This window comes from Triturus cristatus, chromosome 6, assembly GCF_964204655.1.
Source record: "Triturus cristatus chromosome 6, aTriCri1.1, whole genome shotgun sequence".
Taxonomy (NCBI): domain Eukaryota; kingdom Metazoa; phylum Chordata; class Amphibia; order Caudata; family Salamandridae; genus Triturus; species Triturus cristatus.
In genome coordinates this window covers 1,910,049,659-1,910,072,039 of record NC_140589.1, presented here as the reverse complement: position 1 = coordinate 1,910,072,039, position 22,381 = coordinate 1,910,049,659, and the positions used below count along the sequence as shown (strand labels likewise).

The 22,381-nt window shown below is 52.6% G+C and overlaps 1 protein-coding gene across 5 annotated transcripts in view; it reads right to left on the bottom strand.

Annotated features, from left to right (window-relative positions):
* LOC146822422 (NACHT, LRR and PYD domains-containing protein 3-like) overlaps positions 1–22,381 on the bottom strand; it is a 785,736-nt gene that overhangs the window by 39,380 nt on the left and 723,975 nt on the right. For all 5 annotated transcript variants that reach the window (XM_085613508.1, XM_085613507.1, XM_085613510.1 and 2 more), the window contains one exon: positions 7,784–7,954. In XM_085613508.1, the coding sequence (XP_085469634.1) occupies positions 7,784–7,954 (171 nt within the window). The remainder of the gene's footprint in view (positions 1–7,783; positions 7,955–22,381) is intronic.

The window sequence follows — 22,381 nt, the reverse complement described above, 5'->3', positions numbered from 1 at the left end:
ACATCGGTTTTGGAGAGATATAGGCATAGCTTTTCAATAAAGTTTAATGCTTTAAAATAAAAAAATAAAAACAAATATTTTATTAAGGCTATTATTTGTATTTGTGGCCATCTCAGTGATATCCACATGTTAGAAAAGGTAGACGGACCGGGAGGGTCGGCCGGGGTCAGGAGGAGAGGTCTCCGGGGAGAGCCGTCTCCAGCGATCGTACAGACAAGTAACTTCCCCCCCACAGACAGATACCACACACGGATAAGGTTCAGTGTTCTTTATAAGCACTTATTAAGGTACGGTTGAATGGTACAAGGAGGTCTGGACTCCGGGGTCCCCTCGATTAGAGTCTCGCAAGGTAGGGAAGGGGGTAGCGGGACAGTCTGTTTACCAGTCAGGTAGTTCGGATGAGATGATGATGAGCTCACAATCCTCGAGCTTGGTGGTTAGGTGGTACGGGCCGCGGCAGCGCCAGCAGGTCCCAGAAAGATGGACGATGTACGGTCCGCGGCAGCGCCAGCAGGTCCCGGTGAGGATGGTCGGTACAACGGGCCGCGGCAGCGCCAGCAGGTCCCAGGAAGATGTACGGTCCGCGGCAGCGCCAGCAGGTCCCGGTGAGGATGGTCGTTACAACGGGCCGCGGCAGCGCCAGCAGGTCCCAGGAAGATGGTCGACGTACGGTCCGCGGCAGCGCCAGCAGGTCCCGGTGAGGATGGAGGTTGCAGAAGGCCGCGGCAGCGCCAGCAGGCAGGACGATGGTTCACAAGAGCGGGCTACGGCAGCGCCAGTAGGCCGTCACGGCTGAGTTCACTCGGTGTCTCTCGACTCCAGGATACAACTGCCTTCCTGCTCCGGAGCTGCCCCAGTTATAGGGCTGGTGCCCTTTGATGTCCGGACCCTCGCACTTGGAGGTCGGAGGGTCCGGGATGAAGGTGTCCAGACACCCAGCAGGGGGTGGAGCCAGTGCCTGGGGGAGCTGGGGGCGATCGGCACCTGGCGGGGGAGAGCCCTTGACACTTCGTTCTCCCATTGACCTGCCAAGTGGTCCGCTCACCTCCTGGGTGGATGGTGGTGCCGGGATGTCGGGGCCGGCCAGGCCCGGGGTTAGGGTCGGGGTGAGGCCACGCGGCCGCGTGGTGCAGGGCCCAAGATGGCGGCTTGACCCGGCCGGGGAAGCCGGTGGGGCCGGAACCCGTGATGAGTAGAGGTCCGAGGGCAGAATATCCGTCGGGAGACGGGGTACAGGTGCTTGTCGCGGGGATATGCCTGGTGGGCCGGAGCTCGGGCCCTGTCGTGCGGGGAGGGAGCAAGCCATCTGTGTGGCCTGTCCAACATGCGTCCCCCCCAGCTGAAGGCGGGGAGAGTCACCCATCTCCTTGGGGACTCTCTTCGTCGAGGCGGAAAAAGCGGGTCAGGCCATCCGCGTTGGCGTGGTCTTGGCCTGGGCGGTGCTCCACGGTGAAGTCCATTCCCTGCAGGGAAATGGACCAGCGCAAGAGTTTTGGGTTCTCCCCCCGCATCTGCATCAGCCATTGCAGGGGTCGATGGTCGGTTTGTACCCGGAAGTGGGTACCGAAGAGATAGGGTCGGAGCTTTTTGAGGGCCCATACTACTGCAAATGCCTCCCTCTCGATGGTGCTCCAACGCTGTTCTCGGGCCAGGAGACGTCGACTGATGAAGGCCACCGGCTGGTCATGACCTTCGGGGTTCAACTGAGAGAGGACGGCTCCGATGCCGTGGTCGGAGGCGTCGGTCTGCACCACAAATTCCCGACTGTAATCGGGGGCCTGGAGCACAGGGGCGGTGCACAGGGCGGCCTTCAGCTTCTCGAAGGCCGCTTGACAATCGGGTGCAGTTAATCAGTTAATCCGCTTCGGTTGGTTCTTGGACGTGAGACCCGTGAGGGGCCCCACGATGCTGCCGTAGTCCTTCACGAACCGCCGGTAGTAGCCGGTGAGCCCCAAGAAGGCTCGGACCTCGGTCTGGGTGACAGGGGGCTGCCAGGACTGGATGGCAGCAATCTTAAGTTGTAGTGGGGCCACCAGCCCGCTTCCCACTTGGTGCCCAAGGTAGGTCACAGACCCTTGGCCAATTTGGCACTTGCCGGCCTTAATGGTGAGGCCGGCCCGCTGGAGGGCTTGTAGGACCTCTTGGAGGTGACGGAGGTGGTCGGACCAGTGGCGGCTGTATACAGCGATATCGTCCAGGTAGGCAGCGCTGAACTCTTCGAGCCCCGCCAAGACCTGGTTCACAAGGCGTTGGAACGTGGCGGGGGCATTCTTCATGCCAAAGGGCATGACCTTGAATTGATAGTGGCCATCGGGGGTAGAGAAGGCTGACCGTTCCTGAGCCCTGGGTGTGAGGCCGATCTGCCAGTAGCCCGCCGTTAGGTCGAAGATACTAAGGTAGCGGGCGGCCCCCAGCCGGTCGATCAGCTCATCTGCTCGGGGGATGGGATGAGCGTCGGTCCGGGTGACAGCGTTCAAGCCCCGGTAGTCGACGCAGAATCTCAGTTCAGGTGCGGTGCCGGGGGCAGCGGCCTTGGGAACTAATACAACCGGACTGGCCCAGGGACTGTCCGAGGGCTCGATGACCCCGATCGTGAGCATCTTGGCCACTTCCTCCTGTATGCAGGCCCGTACCCGATCTGGTACGCGGTAGGCCCGGTGCCGGACAGGGGGACTGTCCCCGGTGTCTACGTCGTGCAAACACCAAGGGGTGACCCCGGGGGTGAGGGAGAACAGGGCAGCGAACTGCAGCAGGAGGTTCCGGCAGTCCTGGCGTTGCTCCGAAGTGAGGGCGTCAGAGAGCCGGACCCCGTCCACGGAGCCGTCATTCTCCTGAGTCTTCAGGAGATCCGGGAGGGGCTCGGAGTCTTCTTCTGCACCACTGTCCGTAGCCATCAAGAGGCTAAGTTCTGAGCGCACAAAGTGTGGTTTGAGCCGGTTGGTGTGGAGGACCCGAAGGGGGTTCCGGGAGGACCCCATGTCGATGAGGTAAGTGACGGGGCTTTTGCGCTCGACCACTTTGAAGGGCCCCGTCCACTTATCTTGCAGGGCACATGGTTCGGTGGGGGACATCACCCATACTTGCTGCCCAGGCTCGAATTCAACGGAGGAGGCATTGTGATCATACCACCTTTTCATGTCCTCCTGGCTGGCCTCGAGGTTCGCCTTGGCCATCTCCCTGAAGCGCCGGGTCTGGTTTCGTAAGGCCAGGATGTATTTGAAGACGTCTGGAGGGGTCGTTAGGGGGGCCATCTCCCAACCTTCCTTGACTAGGCTGAGGGGCCCTCGCACAGGGTGCCCGTACAGGAGTTCGAAAGGGCTAAAACCGAGGGACTTCTGGGGAACTTCCCGGTAGGCGAAGAGGAGGCACGGGAGTAGTACATCCCACTGGCGACGGAGGGGCTCTTCCAATCCCCCAATCATCCCCTTGAGAGTGCGGTTAAAACGCTCCACTAGTCCGTTCCCTTGGGGGTGATAGGGGGTCGTGAATCTGTAGGTGACCCCGCATTGTTGCCAGAGGGACTTCATGTATTTGGATATGAAATTCGTGCCTCGGTCGCTGACGACTTCTCGGGGGAAGCCTACCCGGGAGAAGATCCCCATTAGGGCCCGGCCAACCACCGGAGCTGTCACTGTCCGTAGGGGCACCGCCTCGGGGTAGCGGGTGGCATGGTCCACTAGTACCAAGATGAACCTGTGTCCTTGTGCCGTGCGGGGGTCCAGAGGCCCCACAATGTCTATCCCCACCCTCTCGAACGGGGTGGTGACCACAGGGAAGGGTTGCAGAGGGGCTTTCAGCTTCCGACCACTCTTCCCGCTGGCTTGGCATGTGGGGCAAGATCGGCAGTGGTTCAGGACGTCATTCCTCATTTTTGGCCAGAAAAAGTGGGTCACTAGGCGACTGTACGTTTTGTCCTGGCCCAGGTGTCCAGCCAGGGGGACATCGTGGGCTAAGTTGAGCAGAAAGTCTCTGAAGCGGAGAGGTACCACCAGAACTCGACCGGCCCCCAGCTCGGCGATTCTTTGCTCGCTGTAGAGCAGGTCGTTATCCCAGTAGACCCAGTGAGTTCCGGTGGCGTCCCCTGCGTTTTGGGTGCTGGCTTGTTGGCGGAGTCCCTCGAGGGAGGGACAGGTCTTTTGTTCCTGGCGGAACTGTTCTTGGGTGGGCCCCCCTTCTTGACGCCACTGAGCCAGATCCGGAAGGTCTTGGTGTTGCGCGTCCTCTTCGGTAGTCGGGTCCGGGAGGTCGGCCTCGCCGTTGTCCTCTACGGGGGCAACCGGGGGCGGAGGTGCTGGCCATTCGGGTTCTTCTGATCGGGGGGCGGCACGGGCGGCCATGGACCGGGTGGTTATGCAGGCCCAGTCCGGGAGGCCCAGCATCCCCAGGTGCTCTCTTCTCTCGACGGTGGCCCACGGGGAACTCTCGAGGTCATTCCCCAGGAGGCAGTCCACGGGGGCATCGTCCCGGACCGTCACCTTCAGCAGGCCGGAGACCCCTCCCCATTCAAATGGGACGCAGGCCATCTTACACATACTCTCAGAGTTATCTGCCGAGCGGACGGGGCAGAGAATGTTCGGCAGGATCTGCTCGGGCTTCACCAGGTGACAGCGGACGGCCGTCACACTGGCGCCGGTGTCACGCAAGGCCTCGGCTCTCTGTCCATTAATGGTCACCCACTGACCGTATTTCCTGGTGTTGGCGGGTAGGGGAGCCCGCGGGACCATGTCTCTTCCCCCTAAGCACGCCAGGACCATGGCGGCCGGTTCCCACCCTTGCTGGGCCGGCTCATACTCTTCGGGTTCCTCCGATAATTGCTCTTCCCCTAGGGCAGCGGCAGCTACCTGGCGGGGCTTGGGTGTTTGGTTTAGCGGGCAGCTCGGGTCATTGGCGTAGTGGCCTAGTCGCTGGCACCGGTGGCACGTGACGTTGGCTCGGAACCCAGGCCGCAATGGGGGGTTGCCCCGGCCGGCCGGAGGCGGGGTGCTGGCCACGGGTGTTGCTGGCAAGGCGTCTCTCCCTCGACCCTGGCCCCCTCCTCCTCCCCGAGGACGGTGCTGGCCTTGGCTGCTTCTGTTCTGGTCGTGTGGCCCTTTCCGGCCCACTCGGGTGCTTTCCCATCGGTCAGCTTCGGCGGCGAGCTGCCGGGGGTCAGTCAGCTTACTGTCGAGGAGGTGCTGCCTGAGCTCGACGAAACAGTTGTTTGACAGGTGCTCCCATACCATAAGGTTGAAGAGTTGTTCGTAGGTGGTGACCTGACTTCCCTTGATCCAACCCTCGAAGGCACGGCTGAAATAGTTCACGTATTCTACCCAAGTTGTACCTGGGATCCGGGTGCAATCTCTGAACCTCTGGCGGTACATCTCGGGCGTGAGGCCGTAGCGGGTGAGGAGGGCAGCCTTCATGTGGTCGTAGGACGACATTTGGTGATCGGGGAGCTGCAGCAGGGCATCGCGACCCTCGTTGATAAATCTCCCCCAAAGTCCGGCTCCCCAATCACTCCGGTCGATCCGGTGGGAGGTCATGGCGATCTCATAGGCTTTAAACCACTGTTGTATGTCGTCTTCTCGGACATACTCGCGGACAACATCCTTGGGGATATGGACTTTTTTCTCAATTGGCCCCGGGGTGTGTGGTCGCTCAGGCACCCCCAGTTCCTTATTCTGTTTTTGCAGTTCTATTTCCGCTAGTCGGCGCTCGTGCTCGAGCGTTATTTTTTTCTCTTCCAGCTCTCTCTGTCTCTGCTTTTCTTCTCGTTCCTCTCGAAGCCGCATATGCTCGAGGTTGAGTTTCTGTTCAGCTAACTTGAGTTCCCCATCCATCTTGAGTCGTGCCATCTCCAACTCGTGTAATCTGATTCTGTCTCTTTCTCGGATCTCCTCCTGCGAGAGGCCCGTTCCCCGCTCCTCGGGAGCCGTGGCGTTCCCCTCTGGTGTGATGCTGTTTTGGTCTGGTGTGACGCTGCTTTGGTCGGAGGGTCCTGCGACCCCAGTTTCTGTCCATGACTCAAGAGCGCGCTTTAGATCATCCTTGGTACTCAGGCCGGTGGTAGCAATGCCAAGTTCTATGCAAAATTGTCTCAGTTCGCGGTGGTTGTATTCTTCTAATTTCTCCATTTGGAATTTCTCGGTGGGGCTGCTATCTTTGGTCGACATCGTGTTTTTGTCGTGGGGTGAGCTACTCTCTGTACGATTACGCGTTGATTCGGATCGCGCCCCTGGCCACCAATGTTAGAAAAGGTAGACGGACCGGGAGGGTCGGCCGGGGTCAGGAGGAGAGGTCTCCGGGGAGAGCCGTCTCCAGCGATCGTACAGACAAGTAACTTCCCCCCCACAGACAGATACCACACACGGATAAGGTTCAGTGTTCTTTATAAGCACTTATTAAGGTACGGATGAATGGTACAAGGAGGTCTGGACTCCGGGGTCCCCTCGATTAGAGTCTCGCAAGGTAGGGAAGGGGGTAGCGGGACAGTCTGTTTACCAGTCAGGTAGTTCGGATGAGATGATGATGAGCTCACAATCCTCGAGCTTGGTGGTTAGGTGGTACGGGCCGCGGCAGCGCCAGCAGGTCCCAGAAAGATGGACGATGTACGGTCCGCGGCAGCGCCAGCAGGTCCCGGTGAGGATGGTCGGTACAACGGGCCGCGGCAGCGCCAGCAGGTCCCAGGAAGATGTACGGTCCGCGGCAGCGCCAGCAGGTCCCGGTGAGGATGGTCGTTACAACGGGCCGCGGCAGCGCCAGCAGGTCCCAGGAAGATGGTCGATGTACGGTCCGCGGCAGCGCCAGCAGGTCCCGATGAGGATGGAGGTTGCAGAAGGCCGCGGCAGCGCCAGCAGGCAGGACGATGGTTCACAAGAGCGGGCTACGGCAGCGCCAGTAGGCCGTCACGGCTGAGTTCACTCGGTGTCTCTCGACTCCAGGATACAACTGCCTTCCTGCTCCGGAGCTGCCCCAGTTATAGGGCTGGTGCCCTTTGATGTCCGGACCCTCGCACTTGGAGGTCGGAGGGTCCGGGATGAAGGTGTCCAGACACCCAGCAGGGGGTGGAGCCAGTGCCTGGGGGAGCTGGGGGCGATCGGCACCTGGCGGGGGAGAGCCCTTGACACTTCGTTCTCCCATTGACCTGCCAAGTGGTCCGCTCACCTCCTGGGTGGATGGTGGTGCCGGGATGTCGGGGCCGGCCAGGCCCGGGGTTAGGGTCGGGGTGAGGCCACGCGGCCGCGTGGTGCAGGGCCCAAGATGGCGGCTTGACCCGGCCGGGGAAGCCGGTGGGGCCGGAACCCGTGATGAGTAGAGGTCCGAGGGCAGAAGATCCGTCGGGAGACGGGGTACAGGTGCTTGTCGCGGGGATATGCCTGGTGGGCCGGAGCTCGGGCCCTGTCGTGCGGGGAGGGAGCAAGCCATCTGTGTGGCCTGTCCAACACCACATTAGAGAAGTAGCTTCTTGCAAAGCAGCTTCAACAGTGCCAGAAAATGGTTGGTAAGTTGGCACTTCCTATGATGTCCCTTCCTGTGATATTACATTTTTTGCAAATTAGAGGGGCTTTGCATGTTTCTATCCTGCCCTGGGCCCCACAAATCCTAGGACCGGCACTGGGTCACCCACAAGTCCAGTTTCAGCAAAGAGCGCTTGGGGCGAAGGGAAGTGGCCAGAGCTGCACGGGAAGCACCGGTTATCCCACAGCAAAAGAGGCTAAGAAGGTGCAAGAAAGAGAGAGAGGGGATTTAAACATTAACAATTCTAATGATAGAGAAAAACCCGAGCCCCTCCTCAGCTCCTTACCGGATCTTCTGCAGCCGGGTGTCTGAGTGCTTCAGGGTGTCACAGATCAGGGATACTCCAGCGTCATCCAGGTCATTCCAACTCAAGTCCAGCTCCAGCAAAGAGCGGTTGGAGCGAAGAGCAGCGGCGACAGCAGCACTGGAAGCACTGGTTATCTCACAGCTATAGAGGCTAAGAAAGTGCGAGAAAGAGAGAGAGAGGGGATTAAAACATTAATAATTCTATTGATTTATTGCTAACAGTATTAAAAAGAAGGAATAAATAATCAGAGCAGCAGCTGTCATGGCCCAGTACTCTCTGATCTGAGGTGCAGAAGAAGCACTTTGACCCCGCCACTGTCACCTCAATAGTCAGTCAGGGGCTGTCAAACATTCTCCTTTAGTAGTGAGAAAAGTAGGTGAAGGAGGTCCATTGTAATGACATCCTTCTTGTTACATCCCCGGGTACAGTACGGATGCTTGGAGTTATAGTACTGGGTCTCACAGAGGGCGGCCCACCCAGGTACAGTATGGATGCTTCGTATTATAGTACTGGGTCTCACAGAGGGCGGCCCACCCAGGTACAGTATGGATGCTTCGTATTATAGTACTGGGTCTCACAGAGGGCGGCCCACCCGGGTACAGTACAGACGCTTGGTGTTATAGTACTGGGTCTCACAGAGGGCGGCCCACCCAGATACAGTACAGACGCTTGGTGTTATAGTACTGTGTCTTACAGAGGGCAGCCCACCCAGGTACAGTACAGGTGCTTGGTGGTATAGTACTGGGTGTCAGAGGGCAGCCCACCCAGGTACAGTACGTATGCTTGGTGTTATAGTACTGGATCTCACAGAGGGCGGCCCACCCAGGTACAGTACGGATGCTTGGTGTTATAGTACTGTGTCTTACAGAGGGCAGCCCACCCAGGTACAGTACAGGTGCTTGGTGTTATAGTACTGGGTGTCAGAGGGCAGCCCACCCAGGTACAGTACGTATGCTTGGTGTTATAGTACTGGATCTCACAGAGGGCGGCCCACCCAGGTACAGTACGGATGCTTGGTGTTATAGTACTGGGTCTCACAGAGGGCAGCCCACCCAGGTACAGTACAGATGCTTGGCGTTATAGTACTGGATCTCACAGAGGGCAGCCCCCCAGGTGCAGTACGGATGCTTGGTGTTATGGTACTGGGTCTCAGAGGGTGACCCACCCAGGTACAGTATGGATGCTTTTTGTTATAGTACTGTGTCTCACAGAGGGCAGCCCACCCAGGTACAGTACGGAGGCTTGGTGTTATAGTACTGGGTCTCACAGAGGGCAGCCCACCCAGGTACAGTACGGAGGCTTGGTGTTATAGTACTGGGTCTCACAGAGGCAGCCCACCCAGGTACAGTACGGAGGCTTGGTGCTATAGTACCAGGTTTCACAGTGGGCAGCCTACCCAGGTGCAGTACGGAGGCTTGGTGTTATAGTACTGGGTCTCACAGAGGGCGGCCCACCCAGGTACAGTACAGATGCTTGGTGTTATAGTACTGGGTCTCAGAGGGAAGCCCACCCAGGTACAGTACGGATGCTTGGTGTTATAGTACTGGGTCTCAGAGGGAAGCCCACCCAGGTACAGTATGGATGTTTGGTGTTATAGTACTGGGTCTCTCTTGCTCTATTTCTCTCTTCCTTTACATCTACCTTTGTTTTTTCTCTACGTCCTTTCGCTTTTCCTTTCTCTCCATTCTAATATCATTATTTTTCCTTTATCTCTTCCTTTTTTTACCTACCTTTTTTTGTTCAACATTCTCTGATTTTAGGCTTGCCTTATTAATGTCTTTCTTTCTCTCCGCTTCTTTTTTTTGTCTCTCTTTCATAGATCTCCTTTCTATCTCTTTGTTTCCACCTCATTTTCATGTTTCCTTTTTTCTCGCCTTCATATCTCTTACCTCGTTTCTTTTTTGTTCTCTTCTGTATTCTTCCTAACATTTTTTTCTCTCCTTCTTCTCTTTCAATTGATTGCCTCTATCACCTTTGTTACTTCTCTTCTTTGTTACTTCTGGCCTTTCATCCTTTTCTCCTTTGTTCCTCCTTTCCGTTTTATGTCTCGCTTGGGCATCTATTGCACTGTCTCTTCGAGACATGCTGTATTCAGGATATGGACTTTAAAAGCTCCGCCCATTTTCAAGGACTGCCCCTGTTACATGTTTTATTACTCAGAGCTTGTGAGCACTATTTCTTTCTTTAAGATGGAGCACTGGAGACCAGTGTTCATGATTTACAGAGCTCTGTTGTAAACAGGGCTGTAAATCTTGCTCTTATCTTGCCACATTTGCTAAGCATTCAAGACCGAGGTCTGTTTTGACTGCAGCCGCCTCCTCCTCCCTCCAGCTTTTGAAACGCACGGCCTGGCGTCACGGTCCCTGCCTTCCTATGCTTGCTGCCGCCTCCGTCCCAGAACTCAACAAGCATTTGCAATGCAATAGGTCTTGCATTTGCAAGAGTTTGAGTTCTTGGCATTGTAAATGACAATGCCTTTTATTTATGTGTTTTGAAAACCTGCAAGTGGTGCGTAGACACGCGCTTTGTACTTATAATCGTTACTTACGAGAAGCAAGGCTGGAAGTAACTGCGCCTCTTTTGCAGCCAGCCTTGCTTCTCGTAAGCAAGGATTATAAGTATAAAGAGCACAAATAGGACACCTATTGCATTGCCAATGCTTGTTATTTGTGCAGTCATTGTATTTGTCCTGCCTTTGGGTGTCTGGTTGACCCCAGGCGATTTCACTCATTGTTCTTTCCGGTCGGCCATGACAACTCCTTTATGGTTCCTCCTGGTCGGCCATCGCTCCATATATGTGTTTTCACTTTTATTTTAGAAGCGCAGCGTCCCTGTGCATCCTTCAGTCGTCCTTTGTTTCTTTTGCGATTTTCAGCTCTGGGCACATCCTTCTGTAGTCCTTGGTTTGTTTTTGAGGTCTCGCCTGACCCAGCGCATGCGCTGGTCTGGCGAGACTTTTAGTGAGGGCTCAATAAATGCTACCATGGCCAGCCTAGAGCTACAGTGCATGTGCGCGGGCACGCGCTTAGGAGCAGAGGCGCCATATGGCAAACCTCGTCATACTCATTAAGCGCCCGTGATCACTTTCACTTTCGCCCGCGATCACTTTCGCGGCGCCCCTTTGATGTTCTCCTTCAAAGAACATCAAACATCAAAGAACATGTTGTTGTATAATGCTTTGCTACGCCAGTTTAACTTACAATGTGCTTTCTCTTTCCACATACTTGATGTTTGTGTTCCTTTATTTTGAGAAGCTTTTAGTATTACTGTTTTGTGACTTAAAGAACATCAAGGAAATGTTACTGTGAAACTGGACAAGGTTCACAGTCTTTATTTCTGATCGCAGCGGCTGCTTCATGTCCGTTGCACCATTCAGGGAGTCCTTTCATTGGCGCTTTCATGAGGACATGAGGAAGCTGGAAACTTTTGGCACATTCTCTTTAAAAGCACAGCATGTTGGCGACTGGTTAATCGATTAGACCTATGTAGCGCTTTAGATCTCAAAGCGCTATGGTGGGTGCAACTCATGAAATATGGGGTGACACTCACAAGGAGGGGGCAGGTTTGAGTGCACATTGGCTGCAATCGAACTCTTAAGATGATGAGCTGTGTGTATCCATTATCAGCACTAAGTATTTGCTAAGTGATATTGTTTGTTTTGTTGTTGTGTTAATGCTTTGCTGCGTCTGTTTGACTTACAACGTGCTTTCTCTTTCCAGAAACTCGATGTTTGTGTTCCTTTATTTTGAGATGCTTTTAGTATTACTGTCACACATACAACCACATACACACAACCACACACACAACCACACACACACACACACACAACCACACACACACACACACACACAACCACACCCAATCACACACAGACACACACAACCACACACACAGAACCACAACCACATGCACACAACAACACACACACAACAACCACACCCACAAGCACACACACAAGCACACACACAATAGCACACACAACCCCACACACAAGCACACACAACCACACACACACACACAACCACACGCACACCCACACACACAACCACACACACACAACCACACACACACAACCACCCACAACACCACACCCAACCACACACACAACCATACACAAAACCACACACACAACCACACACACACAACCACACACACAACCACACACAAACACACAACCACACCCAATCACACACACACCACACACACAACCACACACAGAACCACACCCACAACCACAATCACACAAACAACCACACACAACAACAACACACACACAACAACACATACAACCACACCCAACCACACACACACCCTAAACGACACCCACAACCACACACACATAACCACACACACACAACCACAACCACACACAGAAACCACAACCACACACAACCACACACACAAAACCACACACACCCAACCACACACAACCACAGCCACACACACAACCACACACAACCACAAACACAACCACACACACAACCACACACACACACAACCACACACACACAACCAAACACACAACCACACACACATCAACATACACACAACCACACACACAACCACACACACACACAACATACACACAACCACACAAACACACACACAACCACACACACAACCATACACACACACAACCACACACACACACAACCATACAACCACAGACACAGTCACACCCAACCACACATCCACACACACCCACAACCACACCGGCACCCACAACCGCACCCACACACACCCACACACACAACCACAACCACACACACAACCACACACTCAAACCAAAACCACACATACAACCACACACACACAACCATACACACACAACCACACACACAACCACACACAAAACTACAAACACACAACCACACACACACAACCACACGCACACAACCACCCACACAACCACAAACACACAACCACACATACAACCACACACACACAACCACACACACAACCACCCACACCATACACACACACAACCACCCACACACAACCACAACCACACACACACAACCTCACACACAACCACACCCAAGCACACACCCACAACCACTCACACAACCACACACACAAAACCACACACACAACCACACACAACCACACAACCACATACACAACCACACACACACAACCATAACCACACACACAACCACAACCACACACACAACCACACACACACACACACACACCCACACACACAACCACACACACACAACCACACACAAAACCACAACCACACACACAACCACACACACACAACCACAACCACACACATAACCACACACAACCACACCCATAACCACACACACAACCACAACCAACCACACAACCACAACCAACCACACAACTATACCCACACACACAACCACACCCACACACAGCCACACACACACAACCACACACACAACCACACACACACACAAACACATACAACCACACACACACACAACCACACATATAACCACACACACAACCACACACATAACCACACCCAACCACACACCCAACCACACATACACGCACACACATAACCACACACACAACCACACCCACAACCCCACACACAACCACACCCACACACACACAACCACACACACACCACACAACCACTCACACAACCACACACACAAAACCACACACACAACCACACACAACCACATACACAACCACACACACACAACCATAACCACACACACAACCACAACCACACACACAACCACACACACACACACACACACACACAACCACACACACACAACCACACACAAAACCACAACCACACACACAACCACACACACACAACCACAACCACACACATAACCACACACAACCACACACACAACCACACCCATAACCACACACACAACCACAACCAACCACACAACCACAACCAACCACACAACTATACCCACACACACAACCACACCCACACACAGCCACACACACACAACCACACACACAACCACACACACACACAAACACATACAACCACACACACACACAACCACACATATAACCACACACACAACCACACACATAACCACACCCAACCACACACCCAACCACACATACACGCACACACATAACCACACACACAACCACACCCACAACCCCACACACAACCACACCCACACACCACACAACCACACACACACCACACAACCACTCACACACACACTCACACAACCACACACGCAACCACACACACAACCACACCCAACCACACATCCACACACACACCCACAACCGCACCCACAACCACACAACCACACACACAACCACACACACAAAGCACAACCACACACAACCACAAACACAACCACACACACAACCACACACACACAACCACACACACAACCACAATAACACACAACCATACATACATCCACACACACACAACCACATACACACAACCAAACACACACACACACACAACCACATACACAACCACACACACAACCATACACACACACACACACAACCACACACACACACAACCACACACCCACACACACACACACCCACAACCACACTGGCACCCACAACCGCACCCACACACACCCACACACACAACTACAACCGCACACACAACCACACACACAACCACACACTCAAACCAAAATGACACACAACCACACACACAACCACACACAACCACACACACAACCACACACACGACCACAAACACAACCACACACACACACAACCACACACACGCACACAACCACCCACACCATACACACACACAGCCACACAACCACAACCACACACACATAACCACACACACAACCACACCCAAGCACACACCCACAACCACACCCACAACCACACACAACCACACACAACCACACACACAACCACACACACAACCCCACACACAACCACACAACCACACACACACAACCACAACCACACACACAACCACCACACACACACAACCACACACACAACCAATACACACACAACCACACCCACACACACAACCACACATACACAACCACTGACACACAACCAACACACACACAACCACACACAACCACCCACACCACACACACACACACACACAACCACAACCACACTCACAACCACACCCAAGCACACACCCACAGCCACACCCACAACCACACCCACACACACACAACCACACACACACAACCACACACACAACCACACAGACAACCACACCCACAACCACACCCAACCACACAACCACACCTGCACCCACTACTGCACCCACACACAACCACAATCACAACCACAACCACACACACAACCACACAACCACACACAACCACAAATACACACAACCACACCCAACCACACACCCAACCATACACCCAACCACACACACAACCACACCCACACAACCACACACAACCACACCCACACAACAACACACAAGCACACACACAACCAACACACACACAACCACACCCACACACACAACCACACATACACAACCACTGACACACAACCAACACACACACAACCACACACAACCACCCACACCACACACACACACACACACACACAACCACACACACACAACCACACACACAACCACACAGACAACCAAACCCACAACCACACCCAACCACACAACCACACCTGCACCCACTACTGCACCCACACACAACCACAATCACAACCACAACCACACACACAACCACACAACCACAAATACACACAACCACACCCAACCACACACCCAACCATACACCCAACCACACACACAACCACACCCACACAACCACACACACCCACACAACCACACACAAGCACACACACACAACCACACACACACAACCACACACCCACAACTGCACACACAACCACAAACCCAACCACACACACAACCACAGCCACACACACACAAGCACACAAACAAACACACATACACAAGCACACACACAACCACACACAACCACATACACAACCACAGCCACACACAACCACACACACAACCACACACAACCACACAACCATGCCCACAACCACACACAACCACAGCCACACAACCACACACACACAACCACACCCACAACCACACACACAACCACAACCCCACACACACAACCACACATACAACCACACACACAACCACACATATAACCACACCCAAGCACACACTCACAGTCACACCCACAACCACACACACACAACCACACACACACACACAACCACACACAACCACACACACAACCACACCAAGCATTGGCATAGCCAATAGGTCTCACCTTTGGGACCTTATAAGTGTTTAGCCACGCAACAGTTGAAGTGGTTGCACTAAGGATATTGTGCTGCATAACTAAATAATTAGAAGGTCCCAAAAGCGAGACCTATTGGCTATGCCAATGCTTGTTAAATTGTGCTTCCTGTAAGCACTCTGAGGGATACTGCACGACTTGGGGACGAGCTGGAGCCACTCCACAGTACCAGGAAGTGATGCTGGCTCCGGTGGTTAAATGCTGCATCGCTGACCCTGTTTCATTCCAGGCCGCCCTCTCTGTGGGGTACCTGTGAGGACCAGCGGATGGCTGATATGAGCCTGCGTTTGTGGCGAGAAGTGATTAGGGCGTGTCAAAATGTTTACATTTAGGAGTTGTGCTCTTTTAATATTTGCTGCTCTTAAGTGAGCTGGTGTTTGTTAGGGAGGTATTATGATACCCTCTGGTAAGGAGTTCACTGTGCTTGGGGAAGGAGGGGAAGAGATGAACAGCTATAAACTTAGGTGCAGTGGAGGGGACGGTCTTCTTTATTGTACAAGTTTGTATTTGTAGTAAAGGCTGTGGGGTGTACTGTGGAGACGGTTCACCTTTCTGAGCCTTGTCCCCTGGGATGCTCTGTACTCGCAGCCACTGCTGCAGGATGTACAACCAAAGAAAATGATGGACGGAGTGTTGAACATTGCAAGCACTCACCCCCAGTCAACTGATCTGGGTTTAATCCACCACCGTTCTTTAGCCCACTCTGCCACCCCAGTTCAGACATGGCCATATGCAAATCAGTCTGACCCTGTGCCTCATGGGAACAGTCCAGCCTGAACTGCCAAGCCATGTCTTCCCTGGACCGGAAACAAGCTTCCTAGGATCGGTTTCTGGCATTTCAGCCGTCTTCAGCCAGGCTTGCTTGAATCCAGTGGCAAAGTGAGCAAGGGACTCACGTCTGAGCATACCCTGCCAACTTATGTCGAATAAAGCAAAACCAAAGGAAATGATGGACGGAGTGTTGAACATTGCAAGCACTCACCCCCAGTCAACTGATCTGGGTTTAATCCACCACCGTTCTTTAGCCCACTCTGCCACCCCAGTTCATACATGGCCATATGCAAATCAGTCTGACCCTGTGCCTCATGGGAACAGTCCAGCCTGAACTGCTAAGCCATGTCTTCCCTGGACCGGAAACAAGCTTCCTAGGACTGGTTTCTGGCATTTCAGCCGTCTTCAGCCAGGCTTGCTTGAATCCAGTGGCAAAGTGAGCAAGGGACTCACGTCTGAGCATACCCTGCCAACTTATGGCGAACAAAGCAAAACCAAAGGAAATGATGGACGGAGTGTTGAACATTGCAAGCACTCACCCCCAGTCAACTGATCTGGGTTTAATCCACCACCGTTCTTTAGCCCACTCTGCCACCCCAGTTCAGACATGGCCATATGCAAATCAGCCTGACCCTGTGCCTCATGGAAACAGTCCAGCCTGAACTGCAGGATGTACAGCTGCTCCCTGCTCAGGTTAATGACGAGAAGCAGCAGCGTTCATAAGGATATGGTGGTTTCGGTGGCTCTATCGACATAGACATACAAGCACACAACATTGACTCAGAGATGGGGGTTCTTGCAGAAGCAGGGCTTAGTACGGGGTCTTCCTTTCAGGGCCTCTTGCTCTTAGGTGCCACATTAGTTACCAGGCCAACGCAGACAGCAAAGACCAATCAGCGCCCCCATCCTCCCTCAACCACGTGATGTGCAGCAGCACGTAAACGTGAACATGTCTGGAGTGATGTTCCACTGGCACATAGAGCGGTCATATTGGATGCAGGTTTAAGATAGAAAATAACTACAGCTCTCTAATCAAAGCTTAAACAGCTATCCTTGTCCCACAAATTGTGCCAACACAGTTTCCTGGATGAACAATACAACATTAGAATTACACATATTATTATGTGGCAGGCTCATTGTGCAGAAAAAGGTACACCGTCACAGCACAGCTACCATGTTTTCAATGTGCGTATTATGGGTCACATTATTGTATTGGTGCAATGTGTAAGTGCAAAATGTATCGAGTGATGTTTTGAGTGACAGTCACAAGTAGTTATTTTGTGCCTTGCGGCAAATAAAGTGTGCCGCTATGGGCCTTGTAAAGCTAAAATTACCTCGAATAAATGGAAAAAACTAAATTCATGCGTTTTGTAATATCTGGTATACCCTTGGGATCGTGTATCCCCTGCTCTTCAGCTGTCGTTGGAGAATAAACTCGGGTAGGGCGGGATCAGACAGAAGCAGTCGATCTCTGCTCGGGCTGAGTGCAGGGATACACGATTTCACAGAATACAAAACTGAGCTCAGGCTATACATTACCTGACCTTTCTTTGATATTGACGCCACTGCTGCACACTGCTTCCACCTTGCAGAGAAGCTCTCAGAAGCTCACAGAATTCGAAATCTGCCACAAGCCGATATGGCAAACCTCTGGTGAATAAAGACCCAACAACAACCCCTGGGAGATCCTGCTCCATTCATTTCAATCGGTAGTAAATGCCTTAACATATCAATCAAGTAAGTCAGATATTCAGGTGGACCTTTTAAACACCATGACGTTATATCACAGCAATCAGTTAACAAATCAGAGCACTTAACTCATTGGTTCAAAAGGCACAGTTTGATGCGCAGTTTACTCCGCCTGCACCTGCAGTCCGGTCTTGGACAAACTGTCATCGCTCCCAAGGATGCTAGAACTAGTGCTAGCAGAAATTAAGGGGCAGCTAAAACCTGCCACGGAAGCAAAAACCCTTTCAGAGCGTTGGGAATCCAATTACAGCCCCAGGACCCACTGGATTGAAGAGGCTGTGGGGGAACTAACTAGAGTGGAGAGTATATTACACGGGGCGGGAAGCGAAGGTCAGACACAAGAAAGACAGGGCTCGTACCCGGTCCCCCACTCACGCCATTCATCATATTTGTTGGCTAAGAGGGCTTTAGAGGCACCTGAAGGACAAAGAAGGGCCTCACACGGGAAACAGGTAAAGCTTTCAAAATGACAGCGCAAAAGGCTAAGGAAAACTCATAACAAAAAGGTTAATTCAAGCCAAGTGGACCGCTTATCGAGCCCTCCGGGGGGGTGTACCCTATCTTTACATCAAGAATTATAAAGCCAGCGGTGACACCAGGAAAAAGGGAAGAGGATTTAGTAGAAGAGGGACGAATAACAGAAAAGGGGTTCATTTGGAATTCTACTCAAGCAAAAGCGCAACCACAGAGGAAGGCAAAGGACGAAGAAGTGGAACAGAACCAATGACAGCCAGCTCAACCTCGACTGAGTGAAAAGGAGCCAGATAGAATTGGAGGGGAACAAGTTAACTTACCCCCAGGCCTAAAGATCTCGACTGGTCCAGCTCAACCTCGACTGAGTGAAAAGGAGCCAGACAGAATAGGAGGGGAACAAGTTAACCTTCACCCCCCCCGGCCTAAAGATCTCAGCTGGTCCAGCTCAACCTCGACTGAGTGAAAAGGAGCCAGATAGAATAGGAGGGGAACAAGTTAACTTACCCCCAGACCTAAAGATCTCGACTGGTCCAGCTCAACCTCGACTGAGTGAAAAGGAGCCAGATAGAATAGGAGGGGAACAAGTTAACTTACCCCCAGTCAACTGATCTGGGTTTAATCCACCACCGTTCTTTAGCCCACTCTGCCACCCCAGTTCAGACATGGCCATATGCAAATCAGCCTGACCCTGTGCCTCATGGGAACAGTCCAGCCTGAACTGCAGGATGTACAGCTGCTCCCTGCTCAGGTTAATGACGAGAAGCAGCAGCGTTCATAAGGATATGGTGGTTTCGGTGGCTCTATCGACATAGACATACAAGCACACAACATTGACTCAGAGATGGGGGTTCTTGCAGAAGCAGGGCTTAGTACGGGGTCTTCCTTTCAGGGCCTCTTGCTCTTAGGTGCCACATTAGTTACCAGGCCAACGCAGACAGCAAAGACCAATCAGCGCCCCCATCCTCCCTCAACCACGTGATGTGCAGCAGCACGTAAACGTGAACATGTCTGGAGTGATGTTCCACTGGCACATAGAGCGGTCATATTGGATGCAGGTTTAAGATAGAAAATAACTACAGCTCTCTAATCAAAGCTTAAACAGCTATCCTTGTCCCACAAATTGTGCCAACACAGTTTCCTGGATGAACAATACAACATTAGAATTACACATATTATTATGTGGCAGGCTCATTGTGCAGAAAAAGGTACACCGTCACAGCACAGCTACCATGTTTTCAATGTGCGTATTATGGGTCACATTATTGTATTGGTGCAATGTGTAAGTGCAAAATGTATCGAGTGATGTTTTGAGTGACAGTCACAAGTAGGTATTTTGTGCCTTGCGGCAAATAAAGTGTGCCGCTATGGGCCTTGTAAAGCTAAAATTACCTCGAATAAATGGAAAAAACTAAATTCATGCGTTTTGTAATATCTGGTATACCCTTGGGATCGTGTATCCCCTGCTCTTCAGCTGTCGTTGGAGAATAAACTCGGGTAGGGCGGGATCAGACAGAAGCAGTCGATCTCTGCTCGGGCTGAGTGCAGGGATACACGATTTCACAGAATACAAAACTGAGCTCAGGCTATACATTACCTGACCTTTCTTTGATATTGACGCCACTGCTGCACACTGCTTCCACCTTGCAGAGAAGCTCTCAGAAGCTCACAGAAATCGAAATCTGCCACAAGCCGATATGGCAAATGGTCAAACCTCTGGTGAATAAAGACCCAACAACAACCCCTGGGAGATCCTGCTCCATTCATTTCAATCGGTAGTAAATGCCTTAACATATCAATCAAGTAAGTCAGATATTCAGGTGGACCTTTTAAACACCATGACGTTATATCACAGCAATCAGTTAACAAATCAGAGTACTTAACTCATTGGTTCAAAAGGCACAGTTTGATGCGCAGTTTACTCCGCCTGCACCTGCAGTCCGGTCTTGGACAAACTGTCATCGCTCCCAAGGATGCTAGAACTAGTGCTAGCAGAAATTAAGGGGCAGCTAAAACCTGCCACGGAAGCAAAAACCCTTTCAGAGCGTTGGGAATCCAATTACAGCCCCAGGACCCACTGGATTGAAGAGGCTGTGGGGGAACTAACTAGAGTGGAGAGTATTTTACACGGGGCGGGAAGCGAAGGTCAGACACAAGAAAGACAGGGCTCGTACCCGGTCCCCCACTCACGCCATTCATCATATTTGCTGGCTAAGAGGGCTTTAGAGGCACCTGAAGGACAAAGAAGGGCCTCACACGGGAAACAGGTAAAGCTTTCAAAATGACAGCGCAAAAGGCTAAGGAAAACTCATAACAAAAAGGTTAATTCAAGCCAAGTGGACCGCTTATCGAGCCCTCCGGGGGGGTGTACCCTATCTTTACATCAAGAATTATAAAGCCAGCGGTGACACCAGGAAAAAGGCAAGAGGATTTAGTAGAAGAGGGACGAATAACAGAAAAGGGGTTCATTTGGAATTCTACTCAAGCAAAAGCGCAACCACAGAGGAAGGCAAAGGACGAAGAAGTGGAACAGAACCAATGACAGCCAGCTCAACCTCGACTGAGTGAAAAGGAGCCAGATAGAATTGGAGGGGAACAAGTTAACTTACCCCCAGGCCTAAAGATCTCGGCTGGTCCAGCTCAACCTCGACTGAGTGAAAAGGAGCCAGACAGAATAGGAGGGGAACAAGTTAACCTTCACCCCCCCCGGCCTAAAGATCTCAGCTGGTCCAGCTCAACCTCGACTGAGTGAAAAGGAGCCAGATAGAATAGGAGGGGAACAAGTTAACTTACCCCCAGACCTAAAGATCTCGACTGGTCCAGCTCAACCTCGACTGAGTGAAAAGGAGCCAGATAGAATAGGAGGGGAACAAGTTAACTTACCCCCAGTCAACTGATCTGGGTTTAATCCACCACCGTTCTTTAGCCCACTCTGCCACCCCAGTTCAGACATGGCCATATGCAAATCAGTCTGACCCTGTGCCTCATGGGAACAGTCCAGCCTGAACTGTCAAGCCATGTCTTCCCTGGACCAGAAACAAGCTTCCTAGGACCGGTTTCTGGCATTTCAGCGATCTTCAGCCAGGCTTGCTTGAATCCAGTGGCAAAGTGAGCAAGGGACTCACGTCTGAGCATACCCTGCCAACTTATGGTGAACAAAGCAAAACCAAAGGAAATGATGGACGGAGTGTTGAACATTGCAAGCACTCACCCCCAGTCAACTGATCTGGGTTTAATCCACCACCGTTCTTTAGCCCACTCTGCCACCCCAGTTCAGACATGGCCATGTGCAAATCAGTCTGACCCTGTGCCT